This window comes from Macrobrachium rosenbergii, chromosome 29, assembly GCF_040412425.1.
Source record: "Macrobrachium rosenbergii isolate ZJJX-2024 chromosome 29, ASM4041242v1, whole genome shotgun sequence".
NCBI classification, from domain to species: Eukaryota; Metazoa; Arthropoda; class Malacostraca; order Decapoda; family Palaemonidae; genus Macrobrachium; species Macrobrachium rosenbergii.
This window is the reverse complement of record NC_089769.1, coordinates 20880503-20905331: the sequence shown is the minus strand read 5'-3', so window position 1 is coordinate 20905331 and position 24829 is coordinate 20880503. Positions and strand designations below refer to the sequence as shown.

The window sequence follows — 24829 nt, the reverse complement described above, 5'->3', positions numbered from 1 at the left end:
AGGAGGAAGGGGGTCAGGAAAATTTTGCCCGGTTGCTCAGGGGGCAACATTTCTCTGGGTAAGGGGCACTGAATGCTTCCAGTTCCTTCTTACCAGTGGCTGCCATTCCTTATCAACCTACACTTAGTCCTTCCCCTCCTAACAAGGCTAGCTCTCCTATGACTTACAAACCTGTTCATCCCTCATCTGAAGACAAGGAAGCCATTAGGAAGATGTTTTCCTTTGAACAACTTGTAAAATCTGGCCCACTCTCAATCTTCCAAGTATACTGTCACTTCCTGCCTTCCAAGGCATGCTGGCAGGAAAGAAGAATGTTGAATCCTTAATGTACACTATAAATCCAAAAGGGAATAATAAAATGAATATGTGAATCACTTTATTTTGTTATTTATAGCCTATGACATTTATACACAAAACATGGCAGAAAAGTTGTTCATCAAAACTAATTATTGTCATATAAAAAAAGAAAACTAACCTACCATTAAGAAAGTATTATTAGTTTATACAGTCGTTCTGAATTTATAACATGAGCTTCTCACAGCTGGGGTACTGGACAGCTATATATTTTCGAATCCAGCACGTACCAAGACAATCAACAAATGTAAAGCAACAATTACTTTCATGCCCAGTATCCATAATTAGTTTGTAGAAGATTATATTTTAGACACCATTAATCTATTATGTCTGAGATGAAATTCTCTTCTGGAGGAAAAAAAGCAGTGTGGGAGTACATTACTTAAAATTCATTGCTTGAAAAATTTGTTCAGCCAAGGTTCACAAATAGAATAATTTTAAGGAGTATCGTCATGGTAAACGGCATTTGATTCTCTTGGACGCAACAAACATCTGAAAAGGAAAGGCACTAACACCTGACATTCGCTAAGAGTAGCTGTTTGTGACACTATTAGGTAGAAAGGGTTTCGACTCAAATGGAAAACACTTCTCAGGTCTTAATGTTTTTTCCGGGGTTTTTGTTTTCTTTCTGGTCTTGCTTTATACTGCGAGATCTGCTAGCAAAAACAATAACCACTTTTACACAAAAAAATAAAATAAAAATCAGTTGTGGACTTTGCTCATACGAACCTGACAATTTCAGGTCTGACAATCACTGACAGTAAAACAATGTGTCAACCCAGTGAAATAGTATAGTTCTCGATATGTAACAAAATCTGTTGCTGTAATCACCTTCTCCAACCATACTAATCCCATAGTATATAACTATGGAGCAGTGGAGAAAACTATGAAAAGCAGTACTGTATATTCACCAACTTGCAAATAAATACTTTAAGCATGAACTTTTATCCTATGGCTTTTAAATATTTTCCAGCACTTCCCTGCTGCTGATGTCTGTGAAAAGAAAAAAAAAAAAATAGTACTGTACCTCAAGAGAACCTATAGAGAATTGTTACTGTAACTGTACGTGACAGTGTATTCCTTCTCAATGTTGTTAAACTATTTTGCCAATAGTGATCGTGTCCTTAAAAGTCATAGGTAAGTGTTAATACTAATTAACTGTTAGTTTAAATTAAATACATATAGAGTCTTTGTATCTATTTTAAATATGATATGTCCTCTGATATATATACAAGAAATACAACAGAAGAGCCTGTGCATGTGAAACTTTCAGAACTCAAATTCTCTGACTGTGTGTGACTAGAGTAATAGTCAATATTTCTTAAGGTTTAGGCTATTATAGTCTGTAAGCTGTGGAATACATGTGTATTAAAACACACTATACAAGGGAGCATAAGGACAAAATTTAGGATATAGAAAATAAACTCTTATATTTTAAAATGTTAAGAGGCAGAAATTCAAGATATTCCTGGAAGGTGATTCATTTTAAACATTTCACATTTCAGTTCCAGGATTCTGTATAGTCAAGCCACAGAGATAGAAAAGATAAGTGTTATATTCAGTACTAAAGCATCTTTTATAATTCAGCTAAACCATTTACAACTTTGACGGCACCTTCTCAATCATTCTAACTTAACACTAAGATCCATGTACAACACAAAGTGGAAATCCATTACACAGTTGACAGACAGCAGAATGCAGCAAAAGTTAGTGTCAAATTTCGCAACGGCAGTTAGTATTTTCTATACAAGCTGCTTTATAATAAAGCAAGGTGTCAGTCTGCCCATTTGACGGAAATTAAAGTATCTGTTAAATCAAGAGGAATGTGAACTTTACAAAACCGAATCAATATACGAGCACAGTCTGGGTGGTTATTTTTTTAACCTTCTTATACTGTACATAAACAAAACACACAAGTTCTAGTTGTGAAATAACACCGCAAGTAAACTTTGCTTTTACTTGAAATGCATACTCTTTGCCAACTTGTTCAACATCTTTAAATTATTCAATATAAAATGGTGGTAATATAAGCATCTGCAAAAAGTTTAGGCTTTAAGAATATGTTACACCAATTAAGTACCTTAAACCACCCCAGTCACACGTTACATTTACCCAGCCTTATAATAACCACAGTTGGAGTGAGTACATAAGATGATATTGCTTCAGAAATGCACAGTCACACTGTGTAAGAGTGAAAACTTTTGTAAAATAATTACACCCTAGAAAATCAAAATTCATTTCTTTCTCACTCCATGTCAGATACCAAAGCCATGGAAGTCCATCTTTTCTACGCTTCATTTATAATAAACTTTTCTACACTTCATTTATAACCAACTATGTACAAATTTCACTCTATTTTATATTATTTTATTTCAATCATTTCATTTAAGAGTGCATTCTCAAGTTTAACTTCACCGTAATATAGGTATCACCTACATCAAAGGATACATTTTCCAGTCCTCATTTTTTTCAAAATAACATTGTGGGCAAACATTTAGGTCTACAGCAGTAATGACATAGCACTTTCTTTGACAGCTTTACCAAATTATGGGCCCTCATTTATAAACTAAGAGATGCAAAGCTATACAATACAATTTTACAACATCTATGTTTAAGTCTGTTTCATTATTATACTTTTCTAAATATACATTTACTTCCAAACAATCTTTGGCAGTAAACAAATAAAATGTTATATTATTAATGAATTTCCCACGATTTCCAACTTAAATATATGTATCAGAATCATACATAACAACTAGAAATTTCCTTGGTAACACTCTAAATGAATCTAGAGCTTCTTTCTTTCTCTGATATTCAAGCCTTTCAAACCTATTAATGAGCAATGCCACATTAAGTCAAGAAACTTGAGGCGCTGATCTATCAGCCACTTGTTTGGTTCGCTTTAATGTTGTCCCTCGTTTGATCTGATCAAGAAGGGACTCTCGCAAGGCAGCTACTTCAGCACTACTTTTCTTATCATTACCCGAGGTTTTACTGGCAATCCACTGACGAACTTTAGAAGCCTTTTCACTTGCACCTGAACTTGATCGTTGTACCTGAGCTCCTAAAGCACTTCCATTTGGCTGTGGTTTTGGATTAGGAGGGGGTGCAGCGCTGTGGGGTCTTTTAGAACGAAGACGTGGAGATCCAGAAGATGGGGTTAAGCTCTTTTCAGCGTTTGTTTGTTGCCTCTGTGATAACTTTGCATTCAAGGACTCCAGAAATGCTTGCTGATTTGGGTCTTTATTAATGACTATATTTGACTGACCAATCACAATGTCATCTTGGGGAACAGTCTGATGTATGTCAGCCTGTAGCTGTGGAGGCTGCAAATTTGGTGGACTGAATGTAGAGTGGTAGAGATTTTGTTGCTGATGTGGCATTTGATGTTTGCTTGTTTGCATTACTTGACGGTGTGTTGGAGACTGAAGAGGACTGTCCATTGCCATTCCTTCCTGAACAGATCCTAACCTTGCACGACTCATTCTTGGCGACTGACTGCCTTCTCGAGTTCTCTGCTGTTTTTGGATAGATTTTGGGTGGTGCTGAGTCTGACTGCTTACCTGTGCTGCAAATTTAGCATTGAGAGTAGTAATAAGAGATGCTCTTGCATCTTCTAATGACACCCTGCGTTCCTCAAATAGTTGAACAGCTTTATGTGCTGGCTGGTTACATCGTAATGACTGTGATCGTCTATGAGTAACAGGAGAGGATGGCTGATGCTGGCTTTCCTGCAGTGTTTTAACAGTATCACTTACAGTCATGGAACGCTGCTGAATGCTCTTGTCTTGAATGGGTGCTGGTGGACCAAGAGGATCACATATGAATCTTATTCCTTCTGGTGTTGTTAGGTCTGGATCTGGTACAATGTTACTATCTTCGCTTCCATCTTCAAGCAAAAATGCAGGAGGTGGTGGCAGGTTTTCCAAAGAGCCAACAGGAGTGCTGGATTCACTATCTGTGCGTTGTAATGGACTACCATTATTACTTCCCTGACTAGGGCTTCCACTTCCACCATTATTGATGCTGCCATTAATGCTGCTGCAACAGCTAAGATTGCTGGCAGATGATGTCAAGTGTGTTGGAGAATTGTTCAAGCTCGTGCATGAAGAAGAAGGATTCAAATTACTTGCAGTAGTGACAGTAGGAACAGTTGTCGTTATTGTTGATATTGATGGTGTTCTCCTTACTGGTGGAGGTGGCTTTTGACCATGTGAACCAGAACGTCGAAGGGTACCACTGCGTGGTGAGTTAACACCTAAACAAAAAATCAGATTTGAATAAACATGAGCTATATGCTGTTTTGGTAAATGCAACGTAATAAAAGAAAAAGTCTGTATACACACAATTAACACTCAACAAGCAGTGTATTAAAAATGAGTTGTATAACAAAAAGCAAAAATTAATAACATCTACAAAGTTTGTGGATACCTTTCTTAAACATTAATATGGAATGCTCATCTTTTAAGCTCTTTGAAATAGCCATTTGAGAGTTTCTTGAAGCTCAGTAGTCTGCACTGACACAATAAGCTCTCAAGGCTTTAAAAAATTCCTTGAAATGATGAAAATGCATTTAGCATACATAATTATCAACAATGAGGAAATTCATATTAAAAGGAGCAGAACATTTTGTAGATGTTATGTGAAAAAATTTGTAAATTCAAAACCAGCTACCTGACTGGGAGAGGTTCCTGCGTAATACTACTCTCCCCGGTTGGTAGTGAGACTGTGGCAGGTCAGAATAACGACGTAGCGTGCAGTACTTGCTGGCATCATATTCTAGGGCCAGGGATAACTCAGTAAGTCAAAAGCGACGACAAGGTATTGAATAGTAAGGGTAAAACAACAACAACAACAACAACAACCAAAGGAACTTTTAAGTGGTTTTAATTATAAAATTTATGAATTCATTCAAAAAATATTTTAGTTTGCACATCAAGGTTCAACATTTGGAATGTTAATTACTTAATGAAATTAAGTAAAGGGATTGCCATGCATATTAAAACCCAATACTACTGTACTGTACTGTACTATAAAAATGAAAAATTAAAGATCCCCACATCTAATCAAATCTAAGAAAAATTACAAAGCACATTTAAGAAAAGCAATCACAAATCTTTGGAGAGAAACTCTATAGAAATAGTTACTCAAAGATTTGCTATCACAGGGTTCCCTCAATCATGATTATACTGTATATGTAAAGGTCTTCAAACATGGTTTCAATATTTTGCTGGTAGTTTCCACATCTTGCATTATGTATTTCTGGAAGGGAAGTTATTAGGACTGATGCCTGTGATGGCAAGCTTTTTTAATCTGTGCATATTGTCGTGGATCATGCTATTTCAACATTTCTATGAGATTGCATATTGTCGTGCAGCATGCTATTTCAACGTTTCTGTGAGATAACAACACTACAGAAAATTAGGTTAGGGGAAAAGATGCATTTAAATACTGTACTTCCAATATACATTTGACTATTGGGCAGTGCAATTTGTTTTGAAATCTCTGATATGCAGAGAAACTCCACAGATGATGATCAATATATTAGTAATCAGAGTATCTACTGTATCTGAGTTTTGTAATTGTAAATTATGAATTTTAAGGTTCATAAAGCAGCAAAAGAAAAAAAATCATACAGTTTTAAATATAAGATAAATCACACATTCAAAATTGTATAATAGTGTACTTGTGGACAATTTAAATTCATCATGAAAAGGCCAATGTAATAAGCTAAATGACAATTAAAACATTAAGTACTTGTTACATATTTCTGTCTGGTTGCAACTTGCATTACAAATGTTTATAAAACTGACTACTACTACAAATTGATAAAAACGTTCCTTTTCAGTCCCACTGAAAAATGTACACCCACTGATCAATAATGTTACAATTTTTTTTCTGAGTTCATTCTATACTTAATTACACAATGAAATTCGGATTTCCATGTTAAAGAATCTCATACTTCTGAATAATGTAAAAATTTTAATTTAATACAGTAATATACAAAGCAATACATAAGCAAAAAATCTAAAAATACTACAGTGAGAAATAAAGATGCATAAAAGACAAATATTAGGAGCTTTGTGTCATTAAATTACAACAAAAGATATGGACAAATGTCACTACTTATAATTCTATGTTAGAGTGTAACCACTTTATTTATATCTCAGTAAAAACTATAAGTTGTATCGCAGCCATCACAAGCACGAAATATTCTACAACCAGAATAATAATTTTCTTTAAGAGTATACAGTAAATAGGGTTATCATGATTCACGCTAAGAATTTGCAACAGCAACAAAAACTTAAACAGTCTATGAAAGCTAAATAAAAGAGGTCTGTGGACTGGTTCAACTACTTATAAAAATTGAATGCTAGAAATGTACATGCACGTTTCTTACCTACAGCTGTACATTTTGCTAATATTGTACTACTGTTCAAGAAAAAGATTTCAACTCTCGAATAAAGGGATCATTTTCATGGCAAGAGTTTACCTTCAGGTATAGTGGCAGGAGGTTCATCTTGTTGAGGCACATGTGGCTGTGAACCATAGCCGCTTGATGTCACGGATGTACGGGACAAACCATCCACTTCTACTGTTTCTCCATAATTGCTACCACATAACTCTGCCATGTTACTATACACTGGCTGAGGTACAACTGGAATATTATTGGAGTCTTATTAAGAAGTTTAATTAAAAATTATTTTTCTTGAACAAGGCTTTTGCAAGCTGAAACTTTTGAGAATAGCTTTTAACTAGAAAGGCTTTATATGGATTCCTTTAGTTGACAAACTTTAGCTGTTTACCTCATACTCCAGAAAAGGGGAATAAGCAGTTTATTTGTAATAAGAAGTATTGTACATGCAACTCACAAAATGCCTGGATATCAAACTTCAGAGACTAACTTCCACACACGCACAAGAATGATTGGCCAAACCTTCCATACAAAATTTTCACTTTACGTAAGTCAATATTTTCTCTTCGTAGCCATACATTTAAGAAGGTACCCAAATATTAAAATAGAACTGAGCAGTCAGTTTTTTATTGTCTGAATTCCTTCAATATTATTTGTACCATACAGCTTAAGAGTTAGGCTGTAACTTGTCACGTGACCTATAATAAACTCCCCTTAAACTGCACAATGAAAAGGGAGCTTTACAAGTATCTAGAAATGACAGTGAATTTAGAACAAAATCCTATGCAAACCGGCAACCTAGCACACTGCAAATTTATCTTTTATTTCAATGTGAACACATGATTATTTCATAAAATAAGGCCATATTATATTTCATAACAGTGAAACCTGTCATATATATCATAAGTGTAAGAAAATATTACGTGTAGCCAAATTTCAGAAAAACAGTGACAAGACATTTCCAAAACTTTTGGTCATCCAGCGCAGATGCGTTCAACAAAGAAAAGTTTTCATCAAACCTAGGTTCAAATGTTAGAATAATAATTAGAAAAAAAAAATTTCATATTTCCATAATGCTTGCATTGCAACCATAAAATTCTAAATAGTCCTAACATCTTTCGATACAGAAAAAAGATAAAAGAAACAAACACAAAAGTGTTACTAAAATGCATCTACTGATATCAACAGGGGGGCGTGGCTTATGTGATGCAACCATGTGAGTGGCAACTAAAACCAGCTGGAACATAGATCTACACTGTGCAGAGACAATGAAATAATTTTGAAAATATTTATTTTGTATTTGTTATTGAAACATTATCTTAAAAAAATAATGGTTTACTAGTAAATATTCCCTATGCAATTACTTTTTTGTTGACGCCAAGATTTTGTTCCTAGGCCTAGGCATGTTAGTTTTCTTTCCTTGCTTAAAATACATTATACTTAACATTCTGACTTCAATATTAACCATTTCTGGCTAGAAAGTATATGAAGTTATCTACACAGTCTTGCACTTCAAGTTACCTTATGAATCTATCAATTATACACCAAAAGCAAGCAGCAGGACTTTCTAGAAATAACATCCTTAGTCAGAAAAAAAAAGGGTGTTGCCGAGGCCTTGGTGTTAATGATAAATATTTAGATTAGTAGCTATCTTTTCGATATAATTTATGTCATCTTTTATTCTTCAAAGAACAGGCACTCTAAAAATGAATCCTTGAGTAAATGAGATGACATCTTAGAAGGCTTAGATTATTTCTGTTAGGCCTATAAATCACTGTGCAACATCAAGGTAGTTTGAACATAACCTAAAACTTCAAAGTTCAAAGAAAACTTTTTGTAATTCACATTCCTGTTTTGAAAAGTTTGTTATGACTATTGAGCTTATTAGGTCCACTGTTGTATGTTGTAAAGGTAGTTGTGACGACCACTCCAAGTTGAATGTTAAGCGCACTGTGATTAACGGCACCCCTAACCTTATCACACCATGCTTTGAGCTAAGCAATGTAAAAAAAAAAAAAAAAAAAAAAATCAGTTCAAGTCACTCGGATTAAAGCTTCCGACTCATTAAGCAAAGTTCCATCCACCTGAAGGGAAGGATGGCGTGGGAAATCTGTAAAAGATCTGCTAATCAACACTGTTTTCATTTTACTGGAGTTTATCCTCATACCCCACCGACTACTGTACACCATTCACTGATCCGGTCCATGTCCCAATTGAGGCTGAGGGCAGCTTCTTTTCTCATAAGTGGAGACTTTGCTAAACCCACAAGTGTTGCATCATTGGCAGACTGAACAATCTTGTTTTCCAAGCCAACAACATTATTACTTGTATACACTAAAAATAACAGTGGACCAAGAACACTACCCTGTGGAACTCCAGACGAAATATGTCCTGGTTCACTAAGTATCTTGTCCACTGCTGCCTACCTGTAAGGAAATCTTGAAGTACTGTAATCCTAAAACATATCCACCCACTCCAAGATTCTGAAGTTTATAAATAAGTGCCTTAAGATTAACTAGATCGAAAGCAGCACTAAAATCTATTTGAATTACTCTGTCCTCAAAACCCCTATCAAGTCAATCTAAAAGAGCATTGCATGTATCTAACTGCTTCCTATATGCATACTGACTATTGGCTAACAATCCTTTTGATTATACATACTTATATAGTAACTTAAAAATTTTTAAGTTTTCAGCAACTTAGAAGAGCACAAGGAGAATAGAGATTGGCCTGTAGTTACTGCAGTCTGCAGATATGCCACTCTTTTGAACAGGCACTGAATTACTAAGCTTTGCTCATCCGCAAAGATACTACGTCGACATAAAATCTATAGAATCTACTTGTCTTTGGAGACAACACACTAGAAACTTCCTTCAAAAACTGAGGGAAGAAATCATCAGGGTTATCTCCATCCCAGCTATCAAAATTATCCAGAATTTTCTTAGCATCCTTAGAGCAAAATGCAAATTTTATAAGAACAGGTTCAGGATGACAAGTATCAGGGAAAGGGACATCCTAGGCTGATTGCTTAACTTCAGAAGCTCAATGAAGCAGTTCAGCCTTTTCCCTAGGGCCAGTAACCAATCTACCATCATCTTTTAGTAGTGGTGGAATGGAAGACAACCTTGACCCAAAGATAGACGATGCCAATTTGGTCCACCACAGATGAAGCTGAGTAATTCTTTCAAGTTTCCTCTTCAAGGAATTATTGTAATTTTTCTCGGCCATATGGTAAGTTCTATTCGCAGCACAGAGAGACAACAGATAAGTAGTTTTAACTTGAACGATTTTGTGCCCATGCAGTGAATTTGGTCTGTTGTCATGGTAGGATCATCTACATGTATCATCAAACCATGGCTGGTAATTTGTCCTAAATTTGATGACCTTCCTAGGGATACTGTATATCTTATTAAAATAGCCATCAGCATTTCATTTAACTCCTTGGGATTGGAATCTAATACATATAGACTCAAAAATAATAAGTGCTTGACAAACTTCAATAATGTGATCCTAATTGGCTAAACTAGAAGCCTACTCCCTCTTAAATCTCTGAAGGTATACATGCAAATTAAATTTTATAAGCAGGGGGCAGTAAGACGGTGATTAGCCTAAGGAAAATAATGTTACAAGAACTAGTAAATATATTTTGGATGGTGAAAAAACCTGAAAAATGTAAGTCGTCTAGTAATGAATCAGCAACCTACAACTTTACAGGAAAAATTAGTTCCACTGAAGACTTCCTGTCTGTCTTGGAAAACAACACAACCTATCATCAAATAAGAAATCTCTTACAACTTCTCTTCAATGTTTTCTCAAAATTAAGACAAATACACACTCATGAATTAAAACCACTATTTCAGTTGCAAATCTGTAAGAGTGGTGAGCCTAAGCAGTAACTAATTATATTAATATGGTGGAAATGTAACTTACTCATATCTGGAGCAGCCATGTTAAAGTCTGGTACCATAGGCATGAGTTTCCCTGAACTATACTGAAGAGCTACTTTATGGGCATGTTGCTCCTCATGTTGCTGCTGGCTACGGATAGTAGGTTTTTTCTCGGGGACAGCAGGTCGTTCAAGTGAGGAGCAGCGATTTGGCACCGGAGGCTTTGGCTTGCCCTGAAAAAGTAAATAAAACTATTCAAAACTGTAAATTAATGAATGCTTGCTAATACTATACATACACTGTACTGTATTGTATGTGCAGCAATGATTTGGTAAAATATGTTGTGCACCAAACGAATGTTAGCTGTGTATTAAATAGGTAAAATATGTTGTGCACCAAACAAATGTTAGCTGTGTATTAAATAGGTAAAATATGTTGTGCACCAAATGAATGTTAGCTGTGTATTAAATAGGTAAAATATGTTGTGCACCAAAGGAAGTTAACTGTATACTATAAGTGTAGAGTGGCATACAGTACTAGTGTGAACAAATTAAGGATTAAATTACACACTAAAAATACTACTTACCGCATTCACTTTATGCATTCTACTGCACTTAACTGATTTACGGACTCAAAAACCAGTACATACGACTAATAATCATTATTCCATGGAGAAGTATAGTAATTTATTACACTAAACGAACGAGAACTTAAATTATTCTTCTTATTAATACATACTTTAATTAGACCAATGAAATAATATTTTGAACTCTCACAGGAATGGCCCAAAGGGTTTGTTCTTAAAAAATGCAAGCTTTAGCATAATTTTTAGAGTTGAAAGCAATGTAAATTAATAAAGAAACAGTAACAATATCAAATTTTACCTATCTGTATAATAAACATGGAAAATATTTGAGTAAATAAATAAATATGAATGAAATTAGCCTAGACTCCATCCGGAGGTGAAAACCCTCAAATTGATATTTCCATTTCACACTGATTTATCCAGAATTACGAAATACCATGGTCTGTTATCTCAGTGCGCTACTGTAATGAAAATCTATGCAGTAAACATGACTTACAGATGTTGTAAGGCTTTCTTGACTTGATGATGACAAGTTATGATGTAGTGAAGTTCGTGATGACCGCCGAGAAATGGTAGCCGTATGTCCTACCAGCGGACTCACACAACCACTTTCAAGCTGAAAAATGGGTGATATAATTGAGACATAAACTAAATTAACCTTTAAAAAATGAAAATATTTCATGCCTACTACTAAAGATTTTAAACTACCCTTGCCATTTATGGAGGCTAGGAGGATCACAAAGGCACTACGGAGTGACGGAAGAGGATGTCGATAACAATAGCATTTTGGTTGTTCAATGCCCGGATGTGACCACCCATGTATGTCAGCTGCAACTGGCATCTGACATACATGGGTGACAGTCTATAGAGGTATAGGCACGGGGGTCGCAGCTTTATTCAATCATTCAATATCTGGGCTTCTGCTGTGGACCTTAAGGGTCAAGTGCAAGCAGCAATATTTTGCAATACAGACAAAGAAGCCAACAGTGTGACTGTAAATTACAAAGCCTAAGCAGTTTTCTCCATGACCGGGAAGAAAGTAAGGCAGCCAGGCCAAAGGGTAACCACAAATACTGTAACTTTAGGTACAGTCTGCAGTGTACTGTTTGGTTCTTTTATGAATAAATCTTGTTACTGATCCTTGTGACTCTGAGAAACTTCATAATAAATTACAAAAATATATGGGTTTTAGGGCCTTCTAGCAGCAAATGTCCCAAAAGAATCAATTAAATTTTTGGGGTGACTAGTTCTCCAATCATGCTTAAATGATTTATAGATCTTAATATACTAGCACAGCAGTACCTGTCTTATACAGTCACCAGATATTTTTTAAGTTACTGTGCTAAATTCAATCCTGCACATCTTAATTTGCAAGATCACCTGCAATACAATTTACCCAAAATAGACTAAAATCCTTGTTAGTAACAAAACTCACACCAAAAGAATTTGAAACATGGTGCTCAAATGATGACATGATTTTACAGCTTACAGACTAACAACAATGAAATCCTAAAGAGCAAAACACATTTTTTTCCTCCAGGTGAATGACCCAATGCATACAGGAATTCACAGGTTAAGGGTAAAGGTCTTCATATAAAAATAAACTCCCAGGTTATCATCCTGAAATGAATGGCGCATACCATATATACATTAATAAATATGCAACAAATCAAAAATCATCTGAAAATAAAGAACTGATACCTCTAAACAAACTGGGCTACAGGGCTGAGAGCTGATCTGTGGAGATGCAGGGCCACTTCGTCCCTCAGGTGGCTGGAAAGTGTAAACTGTCAGTGGAGGTCTATCCCGTCCTTTCTCATAAGCTGAAAACAAAGATTCAATTTTACTTCAAAATTCTTAGGATTAAAAAATTCTGGAAAACTGTGTTACCAGGAGAATTTTTACATTTTATCAAATTACCAACTGCTAACAAGGATGACACCTCAAAAATTATATAAAATACTCCTACTGAAGCACTCAAGAGATATTAATAGTTTTTCTTACGGGAAACCTGTAAATCAGCATTACTGTACATTTAGTGAGCAGTACAATCTACAGTATGTCAAATATAGTTGTTACAGCATCTTTAAAACAAACCATGGAATTAACAAGTGAACAGTTTACATTACAGCTGCACATTAGAAGACAAAGAATCTGATTGGTCAATCAGGGAATTTTCATTTATCATCAAAGAATAAAAATTAAGATTTAAAATGTACATAGCATTTTCTGAAATTTAGTGGAAAATAATCTAACTTGATATGAAGTTGTTGGACTTTCATAGACATGCGGCATCTGCTTTGTTTGTTTCACTCAACCACTTGGGAGGAATCCAGCTTCTACTTAAACTTTTCTTTTGGTTGGTTGTTACTTTTACTTACTGACATCAAAATTGAGTTTGGTGTGATCAACAATTGGTATTAAAAAAAAAAAAAAAAAAATTCAGGTGAATATTACCATTTTCACTACTTAGATGATGTACATAACTGATTTCTAACTTTCATCCAATATATTAATGTGTGATTTTTTCCTTGATTTATGTACCACAAACTAAGCAATTTCAGTAAGGCAGAGGTACAAACGAAAGCTTGTTTCTCAGAGCCATGGAATCTTCAAACACAGATTTTGGAATATTGGGCCTGACAAAATTAGACGCAATCTAGCTTTTTGACATGTTTATGATTACGTAATGAAATATTAGTCATAAAAAATTCCTTGAAGATATCAAATGGTACTTACTTTAGTTTTATCCAAATCTATATGCTCTTTTATGCTTAATGACAAATTTAGACATGAATATGAAAATAAGAAAATATTACTGCAAATTCTGCAATGACATCCTAATTAACAGGCACCAATCCTATTTACAAGCACCCTAACCCTACCTGAAGAAATGGTGTGTGGTCTATCTGACAGTGGTGGAGCTGCTTTATGGTGAAGGGTTGGATCAGTAAGGTTTGGCCAAGTAGCAGTAGAAGTAGCAGGGGAGGGAGTGCTACCATCAGATCCACAAGACTGTTCTGATAATCCAGATGCCTGGAAAGTAAAGTAATGTTAGAAAATATCCTATGTTTTGTAAATCAGTGTTCAAGCTTTATGTAAGTTATAAGAAGACATTGCAGTACTTAAAAAAACAAACACTGTGTTCATTGGGAACAAAATAGCATGTTACTAGGTGTGCACTTAAGGGGTGTAATCTAGCAAGAAATTAAATACTGATACAGTAAATTGTCAATGCAATATGACTTCTGAATGCAATATAAACAAGATACAAAGTAAGCTTAACTTGTAAATATTAAACAGTGTCAGTGCTGCCAAAAAAGTATATTTCAAAATACACTTCAATATATAAAACTACACTTCATAAATAAGTTTAATTTCATTAGCACACTATATTGTATCACTAGATGCAACTACTCACTAAACCTTAATACAGAACTTCAATGGTAAAGGAATAACATACCAACTCAAATATAAAAAAAAAAGCTAGAAAGAGCTTACCCTCCGTTAAATCATTCACCGGAGAGATCAAAGATTTTTCATAACATTTTTCACAATACTTGAAAATATCCTAAAATTAAACTCGTAAGTTTCTGTAACTTAAAAATAGATCAGTCATTACTTCCTGACTCCATGCCTTATGGTGCCAAATAGTAAATGCAAGAAAACTACTACTTCATGTGTTCTCTCAAAAGTAGTTTCAAAACACTTCTCTGGTATTCAGGAAACTAAAATTCCTAACCATACAATTCAGGAAGCCACCAAATTTGTACAGCATAATAAAAATTTTTTTATTATTTAAATTAGTCATTCCTACCTATCCTATGACACATCAGTCTCTATAATTGTAGTATAAAACACTGAACTGATGTATACTACATCTCATGTAATTTTTTTTAGACACTTATAAAAACATATGGAATTATTCCTAACACTTGCACTTCTCAAACTGGGAGTAAAAAACAATCTATACACTGACCGGGGAGTAAAAAACAATCAATATAGTGGCCAGCAATTTATCTGCAAATGATGACCAGTAACATCTATAGTAAAATAACTTCCTTTAAAAGTTTCAGTATACACTGGCTTCCTCAAAGTACTGAAACTCTCATTTAGCAAAAGATTCAGGAATGGTTTAAAGCCTTTATTCTAAGTGAGGCATCACAATACAAATGCATCCTACAGCTACAACAGACATTATCTTGAGCTCAAGTACTGACAAAGAATGATTAATTAGTATTCATTTCCCAAAGTCTATCATGGAAGAAACTGAATTTCATTGTGAACCGTTCACATAGGACTGGCCTGAAGGTTTTGACCTTATATAAGGAATGTGATTCCTTAGATTTTTTCTAAAAAAAAAATCACAGCTATGTTATAAAACTATAACTGAAGGGACTGAAATTGTTTTAGATTGCTACAAACATTTTTTTAAGGAATGTGTGCCCAATTCTAGTCATTCGCTGTCAATCAAACTTGGTTTTCACACAAAATATGTTTTATTATTAATACTGTATTACCTTGTCTACAGACAAGAACTACTGACAATATTGCAAACAATTCTGTTGTGAAAACAGATGCATTACTAGTGAAAGAAAACTCACTTGTTTTATTAAATTGTAATATTATGTAATTTGGACCTTCACGTCATACGTATGCTGCTTTGATGTTCATGGGCATATTTATATTTCTGGATAGAAAACGTGTGTACGTGTGTAAAGACATTAACTTTATGCATAATTTAGAGAAAGAAGTGGGGAGGGAATTCTAGTTCTGAAGGTGGTCTCATATATTCAACTAATGATTAAAAACTTCTGTTAGCTCTTAACACTTTGTCACTTTAAACTTTAGTGAATTTACTTTGCGAGGACTTGAATACTCCAGTGCAGATTCGAGTTCATTGTGAATTGAGTCAAAAGGTTTTTAATGCAGAGCTTGATGCCGAGTCATTTATTTGGCTTCCATAGTCTAAATAGGCAGAATTGTTGCTTCAAGTGGTAACACCAGAGTAGATCTTATGCACCCAGCTGAATATGAAAGTTTATCAGGTTGAATGCATTTTTGTTTTTTGTTCCAATGTTTGCAGTGCATGCTTTTCAGTCTGAGTGTGTATCAAAGATAAAACCAATGAACTTTACAGTTTGGCAGATAGTAAACAGATCATTTCTCATTTTTAGTTCAGAGTCATAACTCTTTTCCATATAGTATCTTTGTAAACATGACCGCTTTAGTTTCTTCTGCAAAGGTGTCCACTTATACTATGGCAATGTTAGGAAAATGTTGGGCATATTGTATGCTTGCAGCAGCGTAGAATATGACAAGGTCATACACATACAAACTACTTTATTTCCATTTGGTAACTTGGTTAACTGACTTGTAATACCGTGCTGCTTATTGCAAAGCAGAGCATTATCACTCACAAAACTTCCATGAAGGACCATTTTCTAATCTTTATGTCAAAAAGCTCTTGTACAAATAAAGGTAAGTGACTAAGACTAAGTTTTCAATATAGCATATCTCCAAGCAGTATAAGAAACCTTCTGAATGTCAAAAATATTTCCAATAGTTGTTTCCATTCAAATCTATTCTGAATAAGATCATCTATGTTACACGGGTGGTAAAGTAGATCTGGTTGTCTGTGACCAATGTTGGGTTGAGGTTATTATGTTACAGGAGTTTGGATTACTGTTAAAATGACTGGCTCTGATACACATAACAGTATGCATATAAAAAATGAAAACTAGACAGAAAACCCAAATTCCTATTTCTGTACCACAACAGAAAAAACACAAACTTTTTACCATGATGAGCAAGTTTCAAAACAACACCAAATATACCTCGTACTATACTGTATTTCTATTAGAATCTGCAGTGGATGCTGCTAAGAACTGGATATAAACTATTTCAAGATGGATAATTATTACCTGTTCATAACTGCCCCAAATTCACAAAAAATAAACTGATATTGTACTTAAAAGTATTCATAGGACTTACTTTTCAGAGGATTTATTTTTTTTTTGTGGGATATCAGCAGGTTATTCCTTTACCATAACAGCTTAAAAATAAAATTTACACTCACAGCCTGGGAACAACTATATACATATAATTCAGAAATTAAAAAATAATCTGTCTCTCTATGCTTACATAGACACTCCTCAAATTCAAATGAGCCAATTAAGAAAGTCATGACTTAATACACAAATTCTTAATTATCTGATTACTGATATGAATTTTTCTTCATTGCAATTATAAACTTGTGGACTTAGAACTTTGATATTAAACTACTTTATGTAAACACAGTTTTTCTTCATGCTCCAAGACCAGCTATGTAGCAAAACCATTAAACTGTAAACCTAGTTGGTTGTCACAAAATGTATTAGCTTACCGAGTTTGGTAACTATGGCAAAAAATCCATTTCTATAAAGAATTTAAATAGAACTACAACAAAAGTAGCTCAACTAATCATATTTCACATAACTAATTTTTCAAGCAACAAGCCCCCTCTCAACATACAAAATCAGAGTACAATTTTCCATTCACCTCCATTAGCAACTTTTATAGGATATACGTACAGTGCAGTACTGATGTTAAGAAAACAGATTGTAAAAACTTACTATATTAAATGGTGAATAAAGATTGTAAAAACTAAGCTATATTAAATGGTCAATGTCAAATGAATATCATAAGGAGGCCAAAGAGTTCAAGGTTTGGTCAGGTGCACAAGGAGTTACACGAGAACTTTATACATATGTAAGGCACCACAGCTGCTTAGAAGTGCCTGCACAGTTAAGATGAATGCAGAGCTTACATATTTACTGTTTATTCAGATCTTAAAATAATTAGCTTTCATTTGCTTAGAAATTTAACAATGAATGAGGTTCTCCAATTTTAATCGACATTATAAAATATTTGCAAATCTTCAAACTTATACAATTAACATAATTCAAAATAAAAATTTATAAAAATAACAAATGCAACAAAGAATTCAGAAGTTTCACAAGCAAATTAAAAACAAACTTCTCAAGAAAAACAGGCAAGGGACGATACAATGCAGATGTGTTAAGAACTTCATCTCAAAAATGTCATACTAGACTCAAGTCAAGAAGTCTGTCCACTTAGCTATAATTTTATGCCAACCACATTAATGACTGGTCAATGTTACTCCACAAATGAAAGCAGAAAGTGGATAAAGTGAAGAGAGGCTGCAACTTTCAAACTTCACAGAGATATGATGAAATAAATGCTTGAAACATATCTATACCCACTTACTATGAGTGTTCAAAATAGATACAAAACCTCTTCATGATAATAGATTTGACCCTTATGACAACCATTATTCTCAAGACTGACAGTTTGCTCCATCACTTAATCCATAATAATGGAATCAATACCTTGGGAATGGGATTATTATTTAAAATTATTTGCTCTTCTGCAATATAATCTACACCTCTACTTCTTTTTGTCCTAGGGGCTTATTAGCAAATATGACTTTACATAAAGGACATAAAGTATTAAAGAGAAATTATTCTCACTGCCATTATTATAATACAGTAGTACAGTATGGTGTAATTACTGCTGTTACCCGAGAATCTCATTAAAAATCTTGTTACTAACATTAATGTTCATCATCATTCTCCATTAACAACTTGGAACACCATTACTACAATCGTAATCACCTTCATTATTAAAAAGTCCGAGTCACTTGAAAAAGAGGCCAATCTCCATAAAATATGGTAAGACCATAAGACCACTCCAAAATTATGAAATACATTGCTAACTTTAAACTACAAATCATTATGGATCACAAAAATTACAACATTAACCTATTTTGGTATTCAATGGTGGATAAAGTAATCTGAGGAACAAATGCAATGGATAAATACATAAAAATATATGAAACATCTAAATTCTCAAGAGAGCACTCTTCATGTAGTCAGAACATGCAACATCTGAACTGATAGAGAGAGAATACCCAAAGTGATTCCACCTGAGTGGGTGTGAGGATTACATTGTCATGGTCTTCTAGTTTACAATTATGTATTGATAGTTTGTATTTTGATGGATATTAATGACTTACAAAGGTCATTTATTCATTCTCTCTCTCTCTCTCTCAACTGTGCCTGACTATGTATAGTGAACTGAATACCAGGTACTGTACCTAAACTCCTAGTTATAAACATTTCAAGTTATCTAACCAGTTCCACAGGCTGCATTTTTTGTGATTAATGCCTGACAGAGTTGAGCCCACCACTGTGATCACTATCAAATTAGAATTGAACTAGCCACTGTAATCAATGTCACATCTATAACGAGTCGTAACTTTACCATTAAACACCAGAAACAAGTGAATGGCCACCTGTGATTATGAAGTCTCAAATTACAATGAAAAATCCACAGCCCCTTGAAAATTTGTTCTGCTTATAGGCAAGTTCCAATGAGCAATACACTTGTTCAATACCTGTGCAACTAAAATTAACTTATATCAAATCTCCTATTGTCTGAAGAGAATTCAATGCATATGGGCTACAAACCATCCTACTTTACTTATCAATTGGTATGCAATAGCTATGTGGATCACACACTAGTCCAGCTACAACTATGCAACAAAAGCTTTTGTTTTAATCATAAACTGGAACTATAGGGATTTAAGTTTTAATCCAGATATATAATACATTTTAGTCCATTTAATAACCATCTTACTATTAAAACTAAGTATACAACTGTGGTCACAAAAGGTTTATTAATATTTTCTTAAATGGAATATGTGACTAAAAATGATAGGGATAACAATAATTAAAAATCAACAGACATTAATCAAAAGGAGAATACTAATGCCAACTCAAGAAGAATAACAACTTTAATTATGACCAAGACACCAGCATTTTTATGAAGGAAACACCTTTATATAAAATCTGTGAGGAAGTTTTTGCAACAAATATATATACATGTACCTCAGACTCATCTTACCACAAGAAACAAAGAACCTGCATGGTTATCAAGATATGCAAGTACTGCACAGTACAGTAGCACCCCAACTTCCTGGAAATTTTGGGAATCCAATAACTAGCAAAAACCTTGTGACAATGCCTACATCTGAAAATTTAGGACATCACCGAGCCTATTCAGTTACTCCATACATACTAGCCTGCCTAACTCAATTTCGGTAGTTTATTTACAAAACTTATCCTACCAATGTAGCCAAGCACAACAAATATCACTAATGAAGCTGAGGAGTTATATCTAACAGCATTTACATTTTCAATGCAGTTTTGTTTCTCTCAATGTATTGCCTCTTACACACACACACACAGAGAGAGAGAGAGAGAGAGAGAGAGAGAGAGAGAGAGAGAGAGAGAGAGAGAGAGAGAGAGAGAGAGAGAGAGAGCGCAACCAGTAAGTAAATATGTACACCATAATTTGAGATAATAGAGAACATAAAACAATTTTAGTAAGATCAGATTCTTCTGATTTCATTAAATTTAAATCCACTAAATAAAACATTCAGTCAGTACATTAGTGTGCGCTTTTCATGTTTAAAACAAATGAAAAAAAATTCAAGAATATCAACAGAGATTAGATTGCAAAAACACAAAAACAAGCAAGTTCTTTACAACGCACACAAAATCAAAAAAGTATAAGCAGCGCTGCACACATCCAAGATGAGGCAATTTTTTTCACCTGACTTCCATGACCTTTGGATTTTTCTAATAAGTACAAAATCTGATCTGTGCCATTTCTAAAAGCTTGTTTTGAATTTGTTCCTTTCAAAGTATTACTGTTCCCTTTTTTATTTCAATCCTACTAGTGCCAGCTACAGTACTATCCTCTAGTGGAAAGACTGTGTGAATATTTCAGATCTGCTTTATTGCTACAACTCAAATTAGAAAACTTAAGGGCAACAATAAGGAAAGTAAGCTAGCATGGAAAAAGGAAATTTTTCTAAAAGTTTGAATAATCCCCTGTAAGTGCTAATGATTTTCCTGAACATTCCAAATAGCTTCCAACAATGGACACTTTCCTCTAACATTTATTTCTGAATGAAGACAGGCCATGTATGTATATGGATAAACTATAACTAACTGTAACTAGTGGAAACTAGCCACAAGCCACCCAACCTCTTAACCCATTAAAACAAGCTATAGTACATGATAAGAAGTGTAAAAAATTTATTGATTAATGCACTCTAAAAGTACATTTAACTTTGAAGGAATGTGTTTATACTTACTTATGAATGTGCACAAAAAAACTGCTATTCTTTATCAAATGGCTTCAAAAGCACAACTCCTATATTAATGGCAGTTCACATTTAAAATTACAGTCCCTATATATACCTATCATACAGAAAAGCCACCACTGTATGGCTCATTAAATGCCTGCATATCACATCCACTGTCAACTTGACATCAAAGCTTTAAATGAAAAGGACTCTTAGCAAGCATAAACGATAACAAGACTAAAGACTTACTTCAAGTGCATTGGTATTTTCCTGATGAGGTACTGAAAAACCTAACAGTTTCACTGATAGGTCATCAGACCAATCATTCCTAAATTAAACAATCAAATTGTCCTAACAATATACACATTTTCAAGAATTTTTCTCATTATTAGGGTGCAAGTTTATAATTACGTACTTACTGCAAAGTCTCTCTAACACAATACTTGGTATAAGTATACATTTTTAGCAAATTTATTTTTCGTTCTGTTACCAAGAGGCCCAAGCATAAGGGTTTAGGTTATTTATCAATCATGTTTTCCACTAGACTTGCAAATACTCACTGTTAATGCAAACATTAACTGCAAAATTCAGCCTCTACCTAAACATGAACAACATTTGGAAAAAATAGCTAATGCATCAAGCCAAGATAATATCTTCCATGTGATTTGTAAAGTGTGGCGAATGCCTATGATAAACTGATAAGAGCAGCAGTGCAGCAGTGCCTCAGAAGCATTGAAACAAAGAATGAACACTGTATGTCCGTACAAGTATGAATATTTTACAACATCTAAATCATAGTTTATTACATATATCAATTTAAGCCACCAATTGTAAAAAAAAATTGCTCAGTAAGGTATGAAAAACATATACAGTAGACCCAAGAAAATTTGGGTGTGTTCTTTCAAAATTATTCTTTAAAATGAAAAACATGCTACTCACTGGAGTTCATTTCAGATTACTAAATGACAGCAATGCAAAAATATTTCTTTATACCATAAAGCCAACAACAAATGAGGAATATGCAGAATCTAGTTTTTAAGAATAAAGTCCATGAGCACAAGTCTTTTGTATAATCTCTAAATCTGTCAAAAGTACTCACACTGAAACACTTTCATACATTTCTAGCATTAACTGAAATTCCTTGGACTCTTATTTATCGAGAGTATTTCGGTACGTGGAATAATAATTTAGCAGCAAAGGAGGGTGTACATTAATACTATTTTCTTTGCTACATAAAATACTCTAAATAAATGTTACTTGCTAAATAAAGCTTTAACATCTAATCTGAACATACTAATGCCTGGCAACCATGTTCTTCTAAGTACTGTACTAATATTATTGAATGGACTAAGGGCTACGTAAAATCTAACATATACACAGAAAATTACAGTAAATATTTCAAGTTTTAAGACAAGCTGCATAAAATACTTCACTTCAAAAATAAGGTCCCAATAATAAGCTTCAAATTCGATAGCCTAGATAAGGAGAACAGAGACATGATTAATATGGTAAATCACAAAAACATGTTAGTAGTCTATTTGTTTCAACAAGTGAATATGAGGAAATAAAACTTCAAGCTTTAATACAACAAGTTAGCAAGTGTAAGTGATAAAAGCACATGTTCACACTATATTTAACCTTCAACATAAAATAGAAAACTGGAGCCAAGATGAGCAATAAGCAGCAGCAATGTATATTGTCTAAAACAAAAACATCAAAACAGGGTGACTTGCTGGGTACTCTCAATCAGCAAACTTCCCAACAGGTAAGTGGCAAACCCCACAAAGCTAACTACCTGAAGACTGGTTGAGATGTGAGGATGGTGGGGGTGGCAGAGCATGTCCTGCGATGTAAAACCCGAGTCCTGCGATGATACACTCACCAGCCTGGTGCCCTATAGATGATAACAGTATGCTACTACTTACAAAACAAAATGTAATAGAGCAGCCTTGAAAAAATAAAATTGAAGTCCTTATATAGCTCAAGTTGAAATATCTAAGCTACAGTAGTTCAAGATAGATTATTAAAACAAAAAATATGAAGAAATGTATATATTCAAAACAAACACACTTTTCAACTGCAATAAAGTAAATAAATATGAAGATCTTTAAATGCAGATTTTATTCAAAATCTCTTGATGTGAACTAAAAAATAAAAAACAAGGGATACGAGAGAAAATCTCTTGTGGAATTCCCTACAAACTAAACATACATTAGACTACAAGGATCTCTACCCATTCAATTGACAGGCAAATGAAAGAAAAAATTGACAGATTTGAAGATTATTGGCCTACTACACTGGTAAAATAAAAGTAAACAGGAAAGGGTTCACCAAGGAGAGCTTTTCACTACACAAAAACAGTGAAAGTAATGCAAACAGGACAAACTTGACAGGGCAAAGCAAAAGTCTATAATCTTGTTGCTATAAAACTAGAGTACAACTTACCTCATTAAATGGAGCAGTCATTTTAAGATACTGTTAAAATACTGATAATGATATTAATCTATACAGGCAAGCTACTGCCACTTGCACATACCTGGCTTACAGAGCGAGTACGGTTATGGTGCGATGGTGAGTGAGTTGAAGAGGATGAGGACGAATTTAGGGAAGAAATAGAACACATGGAGGATTTACGAGACCCTAGTGATGATGGGGACGATGGGGGTGTTTGCCAAGACCACTGGGTATCCCCACCTTTAATATCAAGCAGTACCTGCAACCAACACTCACAGTGACGTTTTTTCTTTATGAATGAAAAGAATTCCAATCTAGTCCTTTTTAGTCTCCAGTGATACACCTATATACAAATCTGCGTACCGTATAAAAAAGTACCTCTAACCTCAATTTTTGGCATGCACTAAAATTCAGTCAAGATATCCAGATGGTATGAAATCCTTCCTCAAATGCCCTTCACAAATGAATGTTATTTTGGCAACGAACCAATACATATAGATTTAATATTTTATGTATCAGCATACTGTACAAGTAAACAGTACTGTATTCCATCAACATAATTATTACTTCCCATTCTGTAACAGCCCCAACTCTATAACCTTTCCCAAGTGAGTTTTTAACATGCATGTTGTTATATTAAACTAAATGTTTAATACAGTATTAGCAAAATTATCAGTCAAGAACAAGTCTCTGAACAGTTAAAACTAGCAAATAGAATAAAACTTGACTAACCTAAAAACTAATTAAAAAATTCAGTGGACCTTGTTTGGCAAGCTGAAAGTTCGTCAACTTGATTTTAAATACTACCATTATTTCCTAACAGGTATGAATAAAATCACACAAGGCTACCAAAAATAGTCATATTCCTTTCCTGTGCCAATACATCAAAAACGGATTTTTTTAAACAGTTAATTACT

General features: G+C 34.1%; 1 protein-coding gene across 14 annotated transcripts in view; it reads right to left on the bottom strand.

The window, feature by feature from the left end:
- Positions 1-363: 363 nt before the first annotated feature.
- mim (missing-in-metastasis) overlaps positions 364-24829 on the bottom strand; it is a 347917-nt gene continuing 323451 nt past the window's right edge. For 2 of the 14 annotated variants that reach the window (XM_067131216.1, XM_067131221.1), the window contains 9 exons: positions 23995-24171; positions 23254-23352; positions 14128-14278; positions 12944-13065; positions 11739-11858; positions 10700-10889; positions 6848-7012; positions 5029-5133; positions 364-4612 (listed from right to left, as the gene is read on the bottom strand). In XM_067131216.1, the coding sequence (XP_066987317.1) occupies positions 3210-4612; positions 5029-5133; positions 6848-7012; positions 10700-10889; positions 11739-11858; positions 12944-13065; positions 14128-14278; positions 23254-23352; positions 23995-24171 (2532 nt within the window). In that variant the 3' untranslated portion in view covers positions 364-3209. The remainder of the gene's footprint in view (positions 4613-5028; positions 5134-6847; positions 7013-10699; positions 10890-11738; positions 11859-12943; positions 13066-14127; positions 14279-23253; positions 23353-23994; positions 24172-24829) is intronic. The other 12 variants (XM_067131218.1, XM_067131224.1, XM_067131217.1 and 9 more) reach the window with 7 other exon arrangements.